Raw genomic sequence first — 17,929 nt, forward strand, 5'->3', positions numbered from 1 at the left:
TATAGTTAGGAGCAATTTGATTACGTTATGCTGCTTCTGTGAAGAGTCATTGAAAAGTATCGAAACTAAACTTTAGAATGAACTGTATTATTAGGTACTAGGCTATTATGATGTTATAGCTATATTCTGGACTCTTGAAATGATAATTTAGCAGAAGACTAGGCTACTGCGGGGATAAATACAATTGAAAAATTACTTTCTTTCTTTAAAATATTTTTTTCCTCAGAAGAACTAAAATAATCGTAAATGGAACCGGAATCTTTGAAGGGAATCAGATTAAGAATCACGAAATTCTTTAGAACACTTTATCAGAACGACCGGTCACCCGGAAGTGCGTGTGGGTGACACTTACTAGCGCGCAGTCATGGAATATTTGGAGTAGTTAACTAGTGGGAGCCACAAACGAACTTACTACGCCACATAACTCAGAAGCGTGTGATTGCCTCGCCTGCTGGAATGGCCCCATTACTGAGCTGGTCATGTAGACCGCTGCTTCTACTGCCTCTTATTGGAATATGTTTCACAAAATTTGCAAGAGGTGAGTTATTATTCTTTTTTTCTTCTTCTAATGATTACTATTTAATAAAAAGTTCATTTCCCCAAAGGTGGAGTGAATTTGCACTTCTAGAAGTTCTAAAAGCATTATAAACAGTTTACGAACAGAAGACTCAACTGTGATAATTATATTTGTTGATTTCAATACAGTAATGGATGTACTATACTTATATTTGCGGTCAGAGCTTATCCTAACACGACCACTGAAAGGAAATGAAAGTCAAATCAGGCAATATATTGACATGTTATAAGTGTTTAGGTGAGCTGAAGCTACTTTGAAGGTAACATGTGACAGATTAAGTTATATTTTAGATCACGGGTTATTTGTAAAGATTGCAGAATTGCATTAAATAGGAGGTTGCTTACGGTGTCCCACCACTGAGAGTTGAAGCGCTCCGCTGGCTCAAAACTTTTAGCTCAACTTTGATGATTAAATCCAAAACAGATTCAGATTTTTGTCAACAAGGGCTGCTTGCTTTACAACAATTTCTAAGCGAGATGAAACTCAAGGATTGATAGGATTTAGGGGCATTGGAATGAACATTTTGTGCCACTTTTGTTCTGTTGATTTTAATCTTCTGAAGATTACATTTTAACTTTTGGGAACTGGAATTTAATATTTAACTTGCTAGGTGTATTTAATCCCTGCAATGCAAACAAACGTGTCAGCAGATTTATTTATTTTTGGCTATATATATATATATATATATATATTGTGTGTGTGTGTGTGTGTGTGTGTGTGTGTGTGGTTTTGCCTAAATAATGTAATGTGTTTCCTATGACTTCATATTATTAAAAGATGAAAATCTAAACGCAATTTGACATGTTCTTAGTTTTTTTTTTAATTAGAAGAACAAAATCAGTGATTTTGATATATAGTGGTATTCCTTGACTTGTATTTATTTATTATTTTCTAACCAAATATAAACACAGAAATCCATCCATTTATGTAAAATATTTCATTTAAATCAGTTAATTAGTTCTCCATCTGAACATTTATGGCTGTTACCTATACAATTAAATCAATGTTAAATACAAAAGTATCTGTAAATAATACATACAATATCATAACTCGATAAACATATGTTAGATCTTAATAGATTAATTCATTACAGTTTTTTATTATTATTATTTTTTCAACGTCCAGTAGCATTTTTGTCCCAAGTCCTTAATTCTTGACGCAGACAAGGGCCGGGTGATATGGTCAAAAAATTATCACAATAAAAATGTTCATATTAGTCTGTATCGATAATTATCACGAAAAATGTCCAATCTTTAATTTCTTTCAAGTTTAAAGGCGGATTTCTTCTGAGTGAAAGTTGTAGAAACCATAGAAACCAGACAGTTAACTGTGAGTTTTAAACTTTTTTTTTTTTTTGGTCAGAACATGACAAACACTTGCCAAACAGGTGAACATTTCACAAATCTGAGGTACAATATTCAAAACTTATAGTAGTACATTTTTTTCAACATCAAAATATGCAAGAGTAAACCCTGAAAAAACTGAAAAACGTTCAATCCTTTTTCAGTATCTTTTCCCTTAAAATATCTTAATAGAGAAATGCATTTCTTAGTTTCTGCATGTTCTAATGGGTGACGTTGTTTCAAATCATGAAAAAGGTTTGTGTTCCCTGACTTTGATAGCGTGATGCAGATGTAAATATATGTTCATTAACAAAAACTGTAACATCAGTAAAAATTGTAACAACCTCATATTTATAGGGTTTTTTTTCAACGTCCAGTAGCATTTTTGTCCCAAGTCCTTAATTCTTGACGCAGACAAGGGCCGGGTGATATGGTCAAAAAATTATCACAATAAAAATGTTCATATTAGTCTGTATCGATAATTATCACGAAAAATGTCCAATCTTTAATTTCTTTCAAGTTTAAAGGTGGATTTCTTCTGAGTGAAAGTTGTAGGAACCATAGAAACCAGACAGTTAACTGTGAGTTTTAAACTTTTTTTTTTTTTTGGTCAGAACATGACAAACACTTGCCAAACAGGTGAACATTTCACAAATCTGAGGTACAATATTCAAAACTTATAGTAGTACATTTTTTTCAACATCAAAATATGCAAGAGTAAACCCTGAAAAAACTGAAAAAAGTTCAATCCTTTTTCAGTATCTTTTTCCTTAAAATATCTTAATAGAGAAATGCATTTCTTAGTTTCTGCATGTTCTAATGGGTGACGTTGTTTCAAATCATGAAAAAGGTTTGTGTTCCCTGACTTTGATAGCGTGATGCAGATGTAAATTTATGTTCATTAACAAAAACTGTAACATCAGTAAAAATTGTAACAACCTCATATTTATAGGGTAAAATTTAAATATTCTGACTGTTTGAGTTAAGACTCTATTTATTATTTAAATTAACCATTAGTCATCTATAGTATCACACAATTAGATCATGATAACCAAAGGTAAAATCATACATATCACCTCACTACCATGGTTAAAATGTAACTGTATGGTGGTATTTGTATGAAAAACAGTAACCTAAATACATTTAGTATAAATACAAATACACAAATGCTACAGCTTAATAACAACCTTTATTCCTCCCTTAACTGTCACCGTCCCACCTGTGGGATGCTTGGCATTCTTTTTTGTTGTTGTCCTTTTTCTCTATCAAACCTTTTAGAAATCATAATAAATCATATATCATTTGAAAGCTTAGAAGCCCAAGATTCATCCTGTGACCATTTTGAAATCGGACATTGTGTTACCATGGAAATGGTACTTTAAAATCTTTTGGCGGTCTCCTCCCCCTTAGTGGGCGGTGTCAAGTGTCATATTACAAAATGCATTACGGTCTTTTAGAATCAAACCTTTTTATAATCTTGACAAAAAACATATCATTGGAAAGGTCTGAGTCTCAGGATTCTATATTTAGTATTTTGAGATAGAAATAATATTGACAGAGAAATCTAGACATTTGTGACATAAAAAAATAAATGCATAACATTTTTTAATGGAGTTTGGATTGCACCCGGTGGCTGTTTGTGGTATAACGCCCTAAATAAAATCTCACGGGAACCTCAATTTTTTCCATATCAACTTCAAATTTGGAACATAACTTATTTAGACATAAGGCTTTAATTTTATACCAATTTTAGAGTAAAACCTGTTATGTAAAATATTTATTATATATAAAATAAAATTAATATAGTGCATTTTCTTTACAGTAAATTTAAACTACCATAACTTTTTGATACTTTAATTCTTTAAAAGAAATTCCACGTTTGCGATAATCTGCTGATTTTCTTCTTTAAAGAGAGACCAACCTGTATGTCTGTATTCTAAAGTGTTCATAAATTACAACAATTTAAGTTTGGATAGTGCACCTGCATGCCTATTTTAAAAAATGGGGGGTGACAGTTAAGGGGTTAATACATTTAACAGGTCTACATTAATAATATAATAAAATCCAATATGTATATCCCACATTTCTGCCACAATACCATGGTGCAGTTAGTGTTACTACAGTAAATCCATGTAAAAGCCCTCTAGTGGGATTGTTCATGGCACAGTGTTTCTCGTGTTTGTCAGTGCTGTTGAGAACGTCAGCGCTGTTTATCCAACGCTCTCTCATGACCAATATGTATGTATTTTACAAGGTGGCTAATTCATACGAATTCGTACGACCTCACTTGTACGATTTCTGTGAGGGGTAGGTTTAGGGGCGGGGTTAGGGGTGGTCCTTTGGACGAATTCCTATGAATTTGCCACCTCGTAAAATATGTATGAATTGTCGTGAGAGGTTTCATCTGGCTTTAAACTAAATCACAGAGACATTTGTGTTCTTCATTGCTTCTCGTTGGATCTCATAGCACTGGTGACATGATCGAGACCAATCAGTAAGTAAACGCATTATTGTTTTATCGCCCATGCAGCCCTAACCCTGACTAGAACAAATTTCATTCCAGCATATACAATTCTGATATTTTAGGTACAGAGACTATAGATCACATTATGGTTGGGATATAACATCAGTAAGATGTGATTTCTTGGTTGTTAATGTAATATTTTCTCAGTACCCACCCCTTGGAGCCATAGCTCTTTAATAAGTTACACATGGAAACCCCTTACGCTGAAGAAATGTTTTTGTTCTTTTTGGCTGCAGTCCAAGCATTGTGAACTTTTAGACCTACTTAACTGCACCGATCAATATGCTGGCTCTCTATCCTCCATAAATCTCTTTAGAGTCTCTGAATGTGTGGAGGTCACAATCTCAACTTAACACTGTTGCTGTTATGATGAAAGGATTTGTTTTAATTAAATGATCTTTAAAAATAGATTGGTGTACGTATGGGTGCGATGAAATATTAATGCTGCAGAAAAATATGCCAGCTTGACGCAACTTGCTTGATGTTTAGGCAGATTTTACTTTGACTTCTAATTTGAAAGAAGATGCTTCTTTCCCCTGAAGACTGCAGTGTGATTAAATATGTTTTAGAAAGCCTTTATATGAACTTGATTGAGTACCATATCCTAGGACAAAATTAAATCAACTAAATTCACTGACTGTTCACTGTGATTGTGATTAATCCAAAACATGATGTAAATCCTTTTTTTAAACTTGTTTTTTTGGGATTATTGGGAATTTAATTTAATTTAATTGTGCATATATTATACAGTATATTTGACAAAACTCAAAAAAACTGGCACATCATTTACTTTTTTCTTTTCTTTGCTGTTATGACACTCTAAAAAAATTCTGGGTTGTTTCACCCCAACTTTGGGTCAAATATGGACCAACCCAACTTTTGGGTTAAAAATTTTATTTAAAAATGTAATCCAACTGGGTTAGTCCATATTTGACCCAAAGTTGGGTTGAAAATAGTGCTGGGCGGTATGACCAAAAAATTATATCACGGTATTTTTCAAAATTATACCCGTTTCACGGTACATGACGGTATTTTTTTTCATGCATGACCGGGTGTTAACCATCATTTTCTACTGATTGAGAGAAGAAATACTGCAGTATATTGACTTAGAATGCCCTATTTTACTGTCATGATGAGTGAATATTGTCAAAAAATACCACACTAAATAGTGACTAAACACGACCCCTTTTAATACATGTTAACCAGGAGTCACTCTCATTTATAATCTGAGTAACAAACAAAAAAAATACAACATGTGATATTAACAGACGAACTAGCTCATATTTATAATTCCAAGCAATCAGTAAGCGACAGGTGCTAGGAAACGCTGTTTTGTACTCATTTATTGACGAGTCGGCTGTGGTGCAGCCAACTGAATGCGCTGCTTCTCTTCCGCTCACTGCACAGAACAGACGCCGAGAGAGGTGACACTTCTCCGGGAAAGTCAGACCTCGCGTTCGCGGGACAGCACTGGCGAAATCTTCCAACTGAACCATAGCTAATGTTTATCCAAAAAGAGTCACTAGGTTTGTCAGTATGAATATTCTATGTAAAAAAGCCACTAAAAGGGTCTGAAAGTTGCTAAATCTAGTGCTAAAGTCGCACTTGTGTGTGTGTGTGTGAGATGCGGGAGCTGATGGCAGGGGGCGGTGGATATTTGTGGCGGTCAGTGTGGATATTGTGGATGAGTTCTTCTGTGTCATCACGTTCTATTAGTTCTACAGCTTCAGTTTCGGATCTTTCACGCTTAGTAACACATACAGCTGTTCCCTCACCACAGTGCAACAGTGAAAAAGGACCCCTTTCAAACAGTGTCGCGTTCCGAACGTTGTTTAAGCGACATACTGCGGTATTTAAAAAATTAATATCATAACAAAAATAAACACCGGTATTCGGTATGAACCGGTATACCGCCCAGCACTAGTTGAAACAACCCACTATTTTATAGAGTGCACCTGGCACAGTGCATAGAAATAGTAGTTTAATTTCTTTGGAAAGATTCTGTCACATATATGCATTGTAGTCTGGAAATGTATAGAAGGAAAATTAAGAGATGTTCCTCTCTGTGAATAATGGGCCTGTACTATAGCTGTGAAGCTCACGTAAAGAGACATCCACTCTCACCAGATGTGACCTCCATTCTCAAGATGGTGCAATGCAGAGATCAGGCTTCTGATACGGCATGACAGTTTGTGAAAGTGATTTATTAGTAACCTTTTCGTTGAACAAACATGTAATGAATTCTCATTGTGTTAATGACATAACTGACAATATTATGAATATTATATGACAAAGGGTTATGTAAATTAACACATTCTGCAGGATTTTATATTTGTTTATATTTAAGAAACACTCTCAGCCTCATGTTGCTGTTGGCTCGATATATTTTGTTTGGACATTATGACTCCTACACATTAATTTTCATCAAGAAATTTTTCTGAAATCTGCAAAGCTATCCTAAGCTGCAAGGGACATAATCCTCATTAATTTTTTCTTTCTGGGTTAAATATACCACTATTAGTCATGCCTCATTGAATGAGTCATTAGAGGAAGGCTTGTTTAAGCCGATAGCTCTATCTTTTTCCTGAGGACTGACCCTTTTTCAAGACAAATGGCTTATTTCAGTGTTTGTTCAGACACTTCGCAGAATTGCACAAAGCTCCTCCCTTAAGGGACTTTTGAATGGTCTGGATAAGTTGAAGTGCCATATCTAAAATTCCAATGAAACATCAGGAGAGGTCAAAGAAGTGTGCTCTTTTGATTAAACTGTAATTGCGTCTGTCATTCCTTACACATGTACTCTGAAGAGGAATCCATGCAAGACTGATGCCATTAAATATAGACTTACATGGTTAAAAATGCAATGGATTCTTAAATGTGTTCATATGGCTGCTGTATTACTCAAAAACAGTGTAAAAGGGCAAATATATATAGAGTAACTACCCAGGCAGGGTCCTTGTGTGGGCTGTAAAAAGCTGGGTGATATTATTTATTTATTACATAAGGGTGAGGGGAGACCAAGGAGTGTTATTTGCTGCATTCAAGTACATGACCTCAAAATACAAAGAACATACAAACCAATTTGGGATTTACAATTATGTACACTTACAATTTACGATACTTACTTACAATACATTTAATGGACAAGCTTATAGTGGTGATATAGTTGTGAACTACAGTTAATTTGAGTTATAGCAATAAGTTGACTATTTGTTTTATTTTTATTTTATTTGTATTTTGCGAAGTTAATATAACCCAAAGCATTGTGTTGTATGAAAAATTCAAATATAACAATTTTGGAAGATTTGCCATGCTAATAACCGTGGAAACGTGTCATTACATTCTATAAAAAGGGTTTATGTCATGTTTTATCTTTGTACCATCACAAGATTGCAATCACTAGTAAACGGCAGAATTTATGTTAATAAACTTTCAGCTAAAGATCTATTCTATTGACAAAGCATGCAATTAATTTTCATTAAAACAGCCATGTTATATTTATAAAAAAAAAAAAAGATCTGATCCGTTGATAAAGCCATGTCTCAGGTCACGTGTGAATTATGGATCGCCTTTTCACAGGCGTCCAATCACAGCTGACTTCTGGAAAAGGGCAAACAACCAATGGTGTTTGAGATTACAATTACAACAGCAAGTCCCGCCCTACGACTGCCAAAAATAAAAGTGTTTACACGAGCAAAAGTAAGCAGGTGAAAAAATACGGAGCACGAGGGGGATGATTATGCGCGTGCGATGAGACATATCCTCACTTGCGAGGGCTTGTATTGCACACACAGGTGATGTGATGCACGCTCCGTTTCCTCGCGCGTGAATCTGTTATCCTCTCGCGGAAGCAATTTACCATGCGTGGAAACGTAAGTGGTGCACTCAGTTCTTTTTGGCATTGATTTGCCGGCATAATACTTTTGTAATCCTGAAGAAAGTCATGAAGGGTTGGAAGTTTTTTTTCTTTCTTATGGGGGTGGGACTACCCTTACCAAAAAGTAGTATACTTCAAGTTTATTTTAGTAAGTATACTTAAGTAAAGTTCAAATATATTTTTAAGTATACTTTATGTAGTAAGTATACAAATATCAGTGTACTAGTAGTATACTTGTAAGTACACTATTTCAATACTCCTTGGGACTAAATTGGCCCACTTTCTAGTATATAAAAGTATATACTTTTAAGTATACTTTAAGTATAACAGTAGTAAACTTTAAGTACACAACTAGTTTACATCAATATTTTTAGCTTGTACTGCAACTATACTAAAAGTGAACGTATAGGTATACTGATTTTTAGTAAACCTATATAGTATAGTATAGTATAGTCTCAGTAAACTACTAGTTTAGTAGTTTTATACTGCAAGTATACTTGTAAGTTTTCTTTACGTGAACTTTACATCATACTTTAAGTATAATACTATGTCCTAATTTAGGTATTCATTTGTATATATTTTGTTATATAAATATCTGAACATACAAAACACCAAAAGAAAGAACAGGGTATCTGCTTGTAAACAAAAACATTGTATTCTAGCTTCATGCATTGTTTTTTTAAACACTTGAATGTGGATAAGTTTCATAAATAATAATAAAAAAGAAATAAACAATATTTTGAACAAAAAGCTGAAAAAAGACTATGAATTGGATTCAGAATGATAATAAAAATGTAGATAAAGGACGACCGCACAGAGTAGCATTATAACAGAACTTTCAAAGGTATCTAGTATGATAAAACAGCGCTGCTTTTTCCCCCACATACGCACGACCGGAAGAAGTGGAAGCGGTCGACTGTGGCATAATAAAAGCTCCGCTGCTTTCGAGCCGTGTGTCAGGCTCGTTCAGCGGCCTCGTTTCGCTTCGACGGCTTTCAGCCTCACCCTGCTTCACTCTACTATGTCAATAAATCATTAGCTCTTTCATGAACATGATTTCTGCCCGAGTCCTGTCAGATTGCATCGGCCTTGGGGGATGAAGACGACAACTCTCGTGATTCCACACTCAGTCACTGCGTCATCAAACTACGCCTTTGTTTCTTTGTTTATTTTGAATACGCGCCCTCCAGCGGCGAAAAATTACATATTGTGCCTTTAAGTCATAATGATGTATGACATACATTTTTTCTACTTTTAAGACTAAATGAAATTGCAATAGTTTAATAGTAAAAAATATTTTTGTAAATGTAATAGTACAAGTAATCAGCTTTAACAGAACTCAAGTAAAGTACAGAATCCCCATAATAATATCATAGTAATAATAGTGAAGTACTATTACTCAAATACTTTACACCTCAGCCTTTAAACATATTTTATCAATCCTATTCATCAGATGAATCTCTCCTGTGTAGGCTCCCTAAGACAGCTTTTAAGTGAGAATTATCATCAGGCCCACATGGAATTTGTGCCCACAGAGCTCCACAGAAAGCTTAGTAGATTTAAACAGAACTGGAACATACAAGCCCACACTTTCCATATTGGGCTAATTTCATAAAGAATTCCAAATCATTTTCCTTTAAAATGAGCAGATAAAATGAACCAAAAAAAGTCTGTTGATTCTGTCTGAGCCTGCTGGGTCATATACTGTATCAAATGTTCCCCAATGACTCTTCGTTGAGATGACATCATTGCTTTGCTTTCATTAGAAACTAGCTAAGCAATGGGATTGAGTCAGGGCACGTTCTGACATTGTTCTTTGTCTCCTTTTTAAAGGATCATAAAGGAACCTTATTAAGATCACATATCAAGACTAAGGTATTGCAAATAACCCTCTGGGCTGTTTGTTAGTCATAGCAATATAGCACGGTTGAGTAGTTTTAACACTGGATAGGTTTTGCATGCAGAACACACTAGATTAACATCAAAATTACTCATGTGGACTATATTATCAATATTATTAACAAACCTTTGCTGTCGTATTTTTCCCGTTTTTTTTTTAACTGGAGAATGGGACTTCATTGTGGCAAGATCATACATTTTCTTCCATGCCAAAGTCAGCTCACTTCTGCAGGGATCAAAACAGTTATCAAAAGAAGCTGTGTTTTAGTGCTTGAAGTCTTCTCATTTACAAGCCTTTAAAAGTGTGTGTGCTATATATACTGTATATATATGTGTGTGTATCTTTGCCTTCAGCCATCTGTATCAATTCTCAAAATATATTTAAAAAATAACCAAAGTTCCTTTAAGGCAAGTTAGTGTACCTGACAACCATGTTAGCAACACTCCCAGCAGCTATTTTCTATCGCAATAGGCATGCAAGTACAGGTCCTATCTACTTGAATGTGTAAAGCGTCATATTGTCATTTCTTCAATTAAAGGAATAGTTCACCCAAAAATGTACTCATCCTCAGGCCATCCAAGATGTAGATGAGTTTGTTTGTTGCATGGTAAAAGTATACATTTCAGAATCGATATCAGAGATATTATAAGGGGACAAATAACTTAAAGGAATAGTTCACCTAAAATTGAAAATTTGCTGAATCTTTCACTTACCCTCAGGCCATCCACAAGATGTAAATATTTTTGTTTCTTCGTCTGAACAGATCTGGAGAAATTTAGCATTACATCACTAGCTCACCATTGGATCATCTGCAGTGAATGGGTGCCGTCAGAATGAGAGATGATAAAAGCACTACTCCAGTCCAGTCAATTCACATCTTGTGAAGTAAAAAAAAAGCTGCTTGTTTGTAATTGACAAATCTATCACTAATACTATTACTATTATTAGTATAGTATTATTACTATACTATTATTATCACTAATAAATTCAGATTACTCTTTCTGCCTAACATACAAGTCCTCTATCCATAATATTGCCTTCTCCAGTGAAAAAGTTAAAACGCCTTAATGTTGGATTGTTTCTTACATGTACACAGCTTTCTGCTTCATAATATGTTAATTGATGGACGGGAATTGTGTGGTTTACTTGTGGATTATTGTGGTGTTTTTTTTATCAGCCGTTTGAACTCTCATTCTGACGGCACCCATTCACTGCAGAGGACCCACTGGTGAGCAAGTGATATAATGCTAAATTTCTCCAAGTCTGTTCCGATGAAGAAACACACTTATCTACATCTTGGAAATGCCTGAGGGTGAGACAATTTTCAGTTTTGGGTGAACTATTTCTTTAATTGATCTGTCCCCTTGCGATATCTCTGATATCAGTTATGAAACTAAACTATACTTTTACCATGCAACATCTTACCCTTGCACTTAAAAATTCCAAAAGCATGTCTCAATTCTTTCTTTGACTTACAATGTCGCCAAGAGTATCAACTTGTTTCATGACACTGTTCCCATGGTAAGAATTATTGTGAAAAAAAAGAAACAGTCAGAAGGTCTCCCAGTTTGTCGAGACCTTGTTTGATCTGTTGCATTAACTCATCAGATCATGACACCAAGCTTAGAACTGCACTGAGGTTTCTCTCTTCACACTCTACTGCACTGACATTTCGAGCACTGGAATGGTATTCATGCATGCATAGACAAATATTGGGTCTCATCTTCCCTCTGACCTTGAAAGCTTTTGTACCAAGATTGATATTTCACGAATACATTGTGTTTTTCAAGAATAATCTGTGTCATTCAGTGAATAGTCTACACTCCCCAATAGTGTGTGGTGGGAAATATTTTTTATTACGTTTTATTTTTTATTTTTTTTTAGTCTAGCAGAGGTTAACAGAACATTTTTCATAGATTATGTGGGGATACCATTACTTACATATATATAATGTAATAGTGGATCAGTTTTCTACTGCCTGCACTTATTTTATAGATAGCTAGGCCTGTAGTAAAGAAAAATTGCTGTATCCCCTGCTTCCTAGAAATTTCTCTTGAGGAAATTATTTATAGATTGTGTGATTACCCTGTTGATTACCCTGTTTATTTTAAATACATACAGTGGTGAGTGGAAATTCAATACTCTTTAATGTACGTTACACTTGAATACCAATTTACAGAAGTAAATAAATATAACAAAGATATTACCTGACATTCTATACTCCCATTCTATTATTTTCTTAATTTTTTTTACCAGTCTACTGTAGGTCTCCTTCAAAAGGTAGAGGCAGATATTCCAGAGGTCCTTGGTGCTTGGTTTTGTCAGCCATGCTGAATTATTTATATGTATTCCTGCCTCATGGTGGTTAATGGGAGATCAGTGCTCTCAATTTCCAACTTTCTGTATTGTGTACAGACTTATTGCAGGGAGAGATAGAGAGCAACCAGTTAAGCCTTTCACCGTAGGCGGTTAACTTGCTATATAGCATATACCATGCAATGCTGTGGGATATATTTTTCCCCGCTAAGCCTTATGTTAAACGTATGTCCACATCAGGTGTCCCATATGGTTGAACAGACAGGTGGCCACAGTCATTTAAAAAGTCAGAATCCTCTCATGCAGTCAGTTGCAGACCTGACAATGATTAAATGGGGTGTATGGGATTATTTGCTTCAGTGAGCCCTGCACTGCAGACCTCAGATAATTGCACCAGGTGACAGAGAGGAGGATTTTCTGTCCCGCAAGAGTTTCATGGGATCCAACACGACGAGGTTTACTATGTCACCCATTGTTGTTATCTGTGAACGGTAGTAGAATAAACAAGTTCTGACCTATCTGGGATTTTAAGGTGTTGCAGCCATTGCAGGAGTGGAGGATTTTGTAGACAAAGACGATCTGCTGTTCCACTGGCAAACAGGCCTAGACGTGGATCAAGCCTGGATGCCTGACAATAGTAAAGCAAAATAAATCAAAACCTTGCTACTGTATAATCAATGTATAAGATAAACAGAACATATTATAACACCCATATAGTTTTCTGCTTTTTTCTATGTTAAAATACTTTCTCCAGTCTCAGTTCAATATGCAGAGAAAAGTATAAAAGTAAATAATTATAGGTTTATTCTTAAACCGTTCAAAAAAGCATAAACACTGTAGCTCTGTGGCACTTTCCCTACTAGCCCAGCACAGTGGCACACAAAAGGAGTCTTCTGGAAACCAGTTTGAACACAGTCATTATTTTTGCAGTTGTTGTGTAAGGCCATGTTGTAAAAATGTTCACGATAACCTAGGGCTGGACGATATGGCCAACATTTATATCACAATATATTTCTTAATTTCGGTCGATACGATATAATTCCGATGTACATATTGATATTGAATTATTGTCCAGCCCTACGATAACCAGACAACTCCCTTGCCTTACAAGTCATCAAATAAATGATTCAGTTCAGTTCAGTAAACTTGATGATAAGGGAAATAATTAGTTTAACCAGGTATGCTTAGTGCTAAAATTAGGATTAAAATATCTCAGCTGGGTGATGCTACTCCAACAGACCATGTAAAATACCAAAAATAAATATATTTTTTAATTACTGCTATGTAAAATGCTGCAACAACAAACAGACAACAATAAAAATGAGTAAAGTTAAAATTTTAACTGTAAGTGATGCAGGCATAAGGAAAACAAAGAGAATATTAAATTTTTTTAATACACATTTTGTTTAATCACTTCACTTTATTAGTTTACTCAAGCATGTTGCCGAAAAACAACCTGTATCTTCAAAATATATTGTCTATGGCAAAAATGTAAGAAGATATGCTTCAGTGGACTTTTAAAATTTGCTTTGTTTGAGAAAGCTTGATAATATACCATTACAACGTTATTTTATTTTATTTAGTCGAGTTAGCTTTGCATCAAAGTGTGGTTTTTGGCAATCGAGATCTGGCAGCAACAGCACACACACACACACACACACACACACACACACACACACACACACATATATATATATATACTGTATATAGTGACTGTGCCCATGGACTGTACCCTTTGGACTGTATCTGCTGAATAAATCTGATAATCTGGAGTATGACTCAGACTGGTAGAATCATACCCTCATTCTATAAAACCTCTGTTTCTTTGACTGCTCTCTAATACACACATCTGTGTCTTTATCAGTAATATGACATATGGACAGTTCTTAATATGCCACATAATGACAAGGGGCTGATGTTAAAACTGACTCACTGGTTATTAATTTACAAATGACAATTACTTTGCCACTTATCCTTATAGTGTTATAGTGTTATTGTGTTACAGTCAGATCCGCTGCTGACGATGTTATTAATCATTGCGTTGTTGCTCAGGCAACTAACAGCAAACCTTGAGCAAACATGTCATGTTGCCACCTGTAAACAGATATTTACATGCATTGTGCTTTCCATCAGACTGAGAGTTCCTGAATGTTTTACTCTTTTCAAAAACTGACCGATGTGCTAAATTCCATCTTGTGATAAAATCAACACCTCTCTTTCATGACGGGTATAAAACAAGCAAGGGCTGAGTCTCAACATGGGGCAGCCTGCCCGAGCTCAGCATTGGCAATGAGTTTGGCAAAGCACCAGTTTTGGGTTGTTCTGACCACTATCCAAATTGAGGTGAATCCAAGAATAACAGAAAATTCATGCTGGGTTAAAAAAGCATTTGGCAATTGAAATTTTAACAGCCAGATCTGTTTTTTTTCTATTATAGACATACGTTTTTTTGGCGAAGTCTGCAGGTCCAGGTTTTGTCTGTGTTATGATACACTGAAATTGCATGTTTAAATGTTACATTTAAAAACAATTCAATTGTAAAGGACGTACACAAGAGCTCATCTTAAAAAAGCTGCTGTGTCCATGGAAATGGAGAAGAAAACAAGTCCTCTGCAATTTTGGCTCTCATAATTAATGTAATTATCTTGTTCAGATTTTTTTTATCTTCGTAATGGCTTATGATTAGATAGAAAATTATAAAATATATCCTGATGAAGGCTCTAGTTTCTCAAGCTACATATGACAATGTGCAGGACTTTTATTTATATTTTTATGGTGTGTGTGTGTGAGTATATACTGTATGTATATATAATATAAGCATATATACAAAAAGAAACTGATACATTTTATATCATGTTCAATCAAAAGTTGTGAATTATTTCCATGTCTTTTGGTTGTTCGATTAATATTTAAAACGTTTAAGACAAATGCATGGATCCAGTACACTGATACTGTACGTTCAACCGAATATGTCTGCTAGGATACTCACCAAAACGGGCATGTTGACATAATTTTTGTGTGAATTTGTCCATTCAAGCACAAGACATGAAAGAGAACTAAAGATTTGCATGCGTTCTGAGACATGTTTGGCGCTTCGGATGAGCGCACACACAAATCTTCTCACTGCGCGCACGAGTTCTCATTCACGTCTTCTGGCTATATATAATGTTTTTTTTCTCTCTTGAGCAAATCTCACATGTGAGAGTTACAAAAGAGTTCTCAACAGTGTCAACTGCTCTGATTTACCAAAGCATCAGATTCTGTAAAAAGTTCAAATTACATTACTGTTCATAAATTTGAAGATGAAGTTTTTAAAATTAATACATTTATTCAGCAGTGACACATGAATTTGGTCAAATGTGACTGTAAAGACATAATATTATTGTAATGTTACAAAGCATTTCTGTTTCAAATAAATGCTTTTCCTTTGAACTTCCCATTCCTCAAAAAGTGCTGTAAAAATGTATCAAGGTTTTCACAAAAATATTAAGCAGCACAACTGTTTTCAACATTGATAATTACAAGAGATGTTTTTGAGCACCAAATCAGTATATTAAAATGCTTTTTGAAGGGTCATGTGACACTGAAGACTGGAGTGATTATTTTATAGAGCAAATAATAATCATAATAATAAAAACTGCAGTAATTAATAAATTATATAAATGTAAAATATATTAAAATACAACACAGTAATTTCACAATATTACTTTTTTTATCAAATAAATGTATCCTCTGAGAGCATTCTTCTCTGTCTGCATTTAATAATGATACATATATGAATATTGATGCTTTTGCTATTTTTCTACAATGGCAACCCCATCAAGATGAATGCTATAGTGTGTGTGTTTCCTGCTTTTGAGCCGATAAGAATTTTATCCAGAGAATGCGGAATACCTAAGCAGAACTCTCTCCAACCCGAGGGCAGCGTTGAGAGAGTATTTTAGAGTGGAGAGGAGTGGGGAGATGAACATCAGGATGTGACCGGATAAGTGATCCAACTGCCCGCAGGATGTTGTCACTCAAGTCCAAGACCATCTGTTACTTTAGTTTGTGGCACTTTGGATTCAGTCCTTGTTGTGGGAACAGGAAGGATCGCAGAGTTCACTTCACCGCATGCTCTTAGAACAAACTAATACGGTTGGTTCTAGGTAGGGATTAAGAACCTATTCCTAGGGAAAATAAAAATATTTTTGATTTAAACCATCCAAATTTATATTCAAGAAAGAGTGCTTTATCTTCCTCGTTGGCTTGAGAGTGGAAGAGTGTAGGAGGTTCATTCTGATTTAACAAAGCGTTAAACACCAAGGGCAAAGCTGTCAGATCCCTCAGATCTACAGACTGTCATGTCAATGAGATCTCTTTGAGCAAATGCTCTAGCTCTATTAAAAGTAGGTGTATAGAAACTTTCCAGTGCCAGAAAGCTCTTTCACCCCCTACAACGCCTTAGGTGAGAGCTTATAGTTGGCTTAAATTTACCACGCAGAGTTTTGTGAATTATGTCCAGAGCAAATTATAATTCTGGCTTCCTTCTACCCTCAGCAGATGGAGTGAGGTCTGAACTCCACATATTCCATCACTCATGCGCCCTGAAGAAAGACGAAGGGCCATGCAAGGCAATAAAGGACAGGTTCTACTTTGACATTGACACAGGTCGTTGTGAGCGCTTTGAATACGGAGGCTGTCAAGGCAATGCAAACAATTTTGAGACCCTGCAGGAGTGTGAGGAAATGTGTCTTGTGAAAGGTAAGGCCATTTTTACCCAACTTGTGCTATTCTATGACGAACAAAAATAAATACAAATATGACCGTTTTGTTTTTTTTCAGAAAATGATGGAACTTGTGTAAAATAACCTTTAGACTCAACACATCTTTCAGAATGAGGATGTGTCCTTTGTGTTTGTCAATTTCATTTTTGCTCAGTATATTGGATGGCCTGACCCAGACTCATGTGTCATGACAGTATTCCATACACCCTTGCTACAAACAGCATTCCACATATGCTTATCTTGGGTAAAGGCAAAGATTACTAATATAGTATTAAGCAATAAGTTATGAGAGACTGTGCTATATTGTGAATGAGTCAGCGCTAAGGAGCATTTTTAGACTCAATGCACAGCAGTGTATTTACTCATAATATTGCATTTGAGGGCTTTATTGCTTTTATGAAACACCCACTACATAACAAAGATTAGGGAAATGGTTTATTTTAATAAGGAAATTCATTAAATACATCTACAATGAAACTTTAAAAAATATTTTCTAGTAATTGAAATAGATTCAATTATTAAAAATGATTAAAATGTTTACTAAAATTAAAACTTAAAGTTAAACAATAAATGCTAATTCAAAATATTTCATTTATGTATATATATATATATATATATATATATAT

General features: G+C 34.9%; 2 protein-coding genes across 5 annotated transcripts in view; one reads left to right on the top strand and one right to left on the bottom strand.

The window, feature by feature from the left end:
• LOC107584160 (PTB domain-containing engulfment adapter protein 1) overlaps positions 1–17,929 on the bottom strand; it is a 195,956-nt gene that overhangs the window by 113,306 nt on the left and 64,721 nt on the right. The window contains exon 1 of one of the 3 annotated variants that reach the window (XM_016270649.1): positions 13,053–13,086. The exons of the other annotated variants lie outside the window; for them this stretch is intronic. The gene's annotated coding sequence lies outside the window, so the exon portion shown is untranslated. Of the gene's footprint in view, positions 1–13,052; positions 13,087–17,929 lie in introns of those variants that run through there. 3 annotated transcript variants of the gene reach the window in all.
• The window catches only part of LOC107584163 (tissue factor pathway inhibitor-like), a 38,635-nt gene continuing 21,072 nt past the window's right edge, over positions 367–17,929 (top strand). Inside the window, exons 1-2 of one of the 2 annotated variants that reach the window (XM_016270664.1) lie at positions 367–538; positions 17,080–17,280. In XM_016270664.1, coding sequence (XP_016126150.1) covers positions 457–538; positions 17,080–17,280 — 283 coding nt within the window. In that variant the 5' untranslated portion in view covers positions 367–456. Of the gene's footprint in view, positions 539–17,076; positions 17,281–17,929 lie in introns of both variants that reach the window. The other variant, XM_016270663.1, reaches the window with a different exon arrangement.

This window comes from Sinocyclocheilus grahami, unplaced genomic scaffold, assembly GCF_001515645.1.
Source record: "Sinocyclocheilus grahami isolate Dianchi unplaced genomic scaffold, SAMN03320097.WGS_v1.1 scaffold57.1, whole genome shotgun sequence".
NCBI lineage: Eukaryota > Metazoa > Chordata > Actinopteri > Cypriniformes > Cyprinidae > Sinocyclocheilus > Sinocyclocheilus grahami.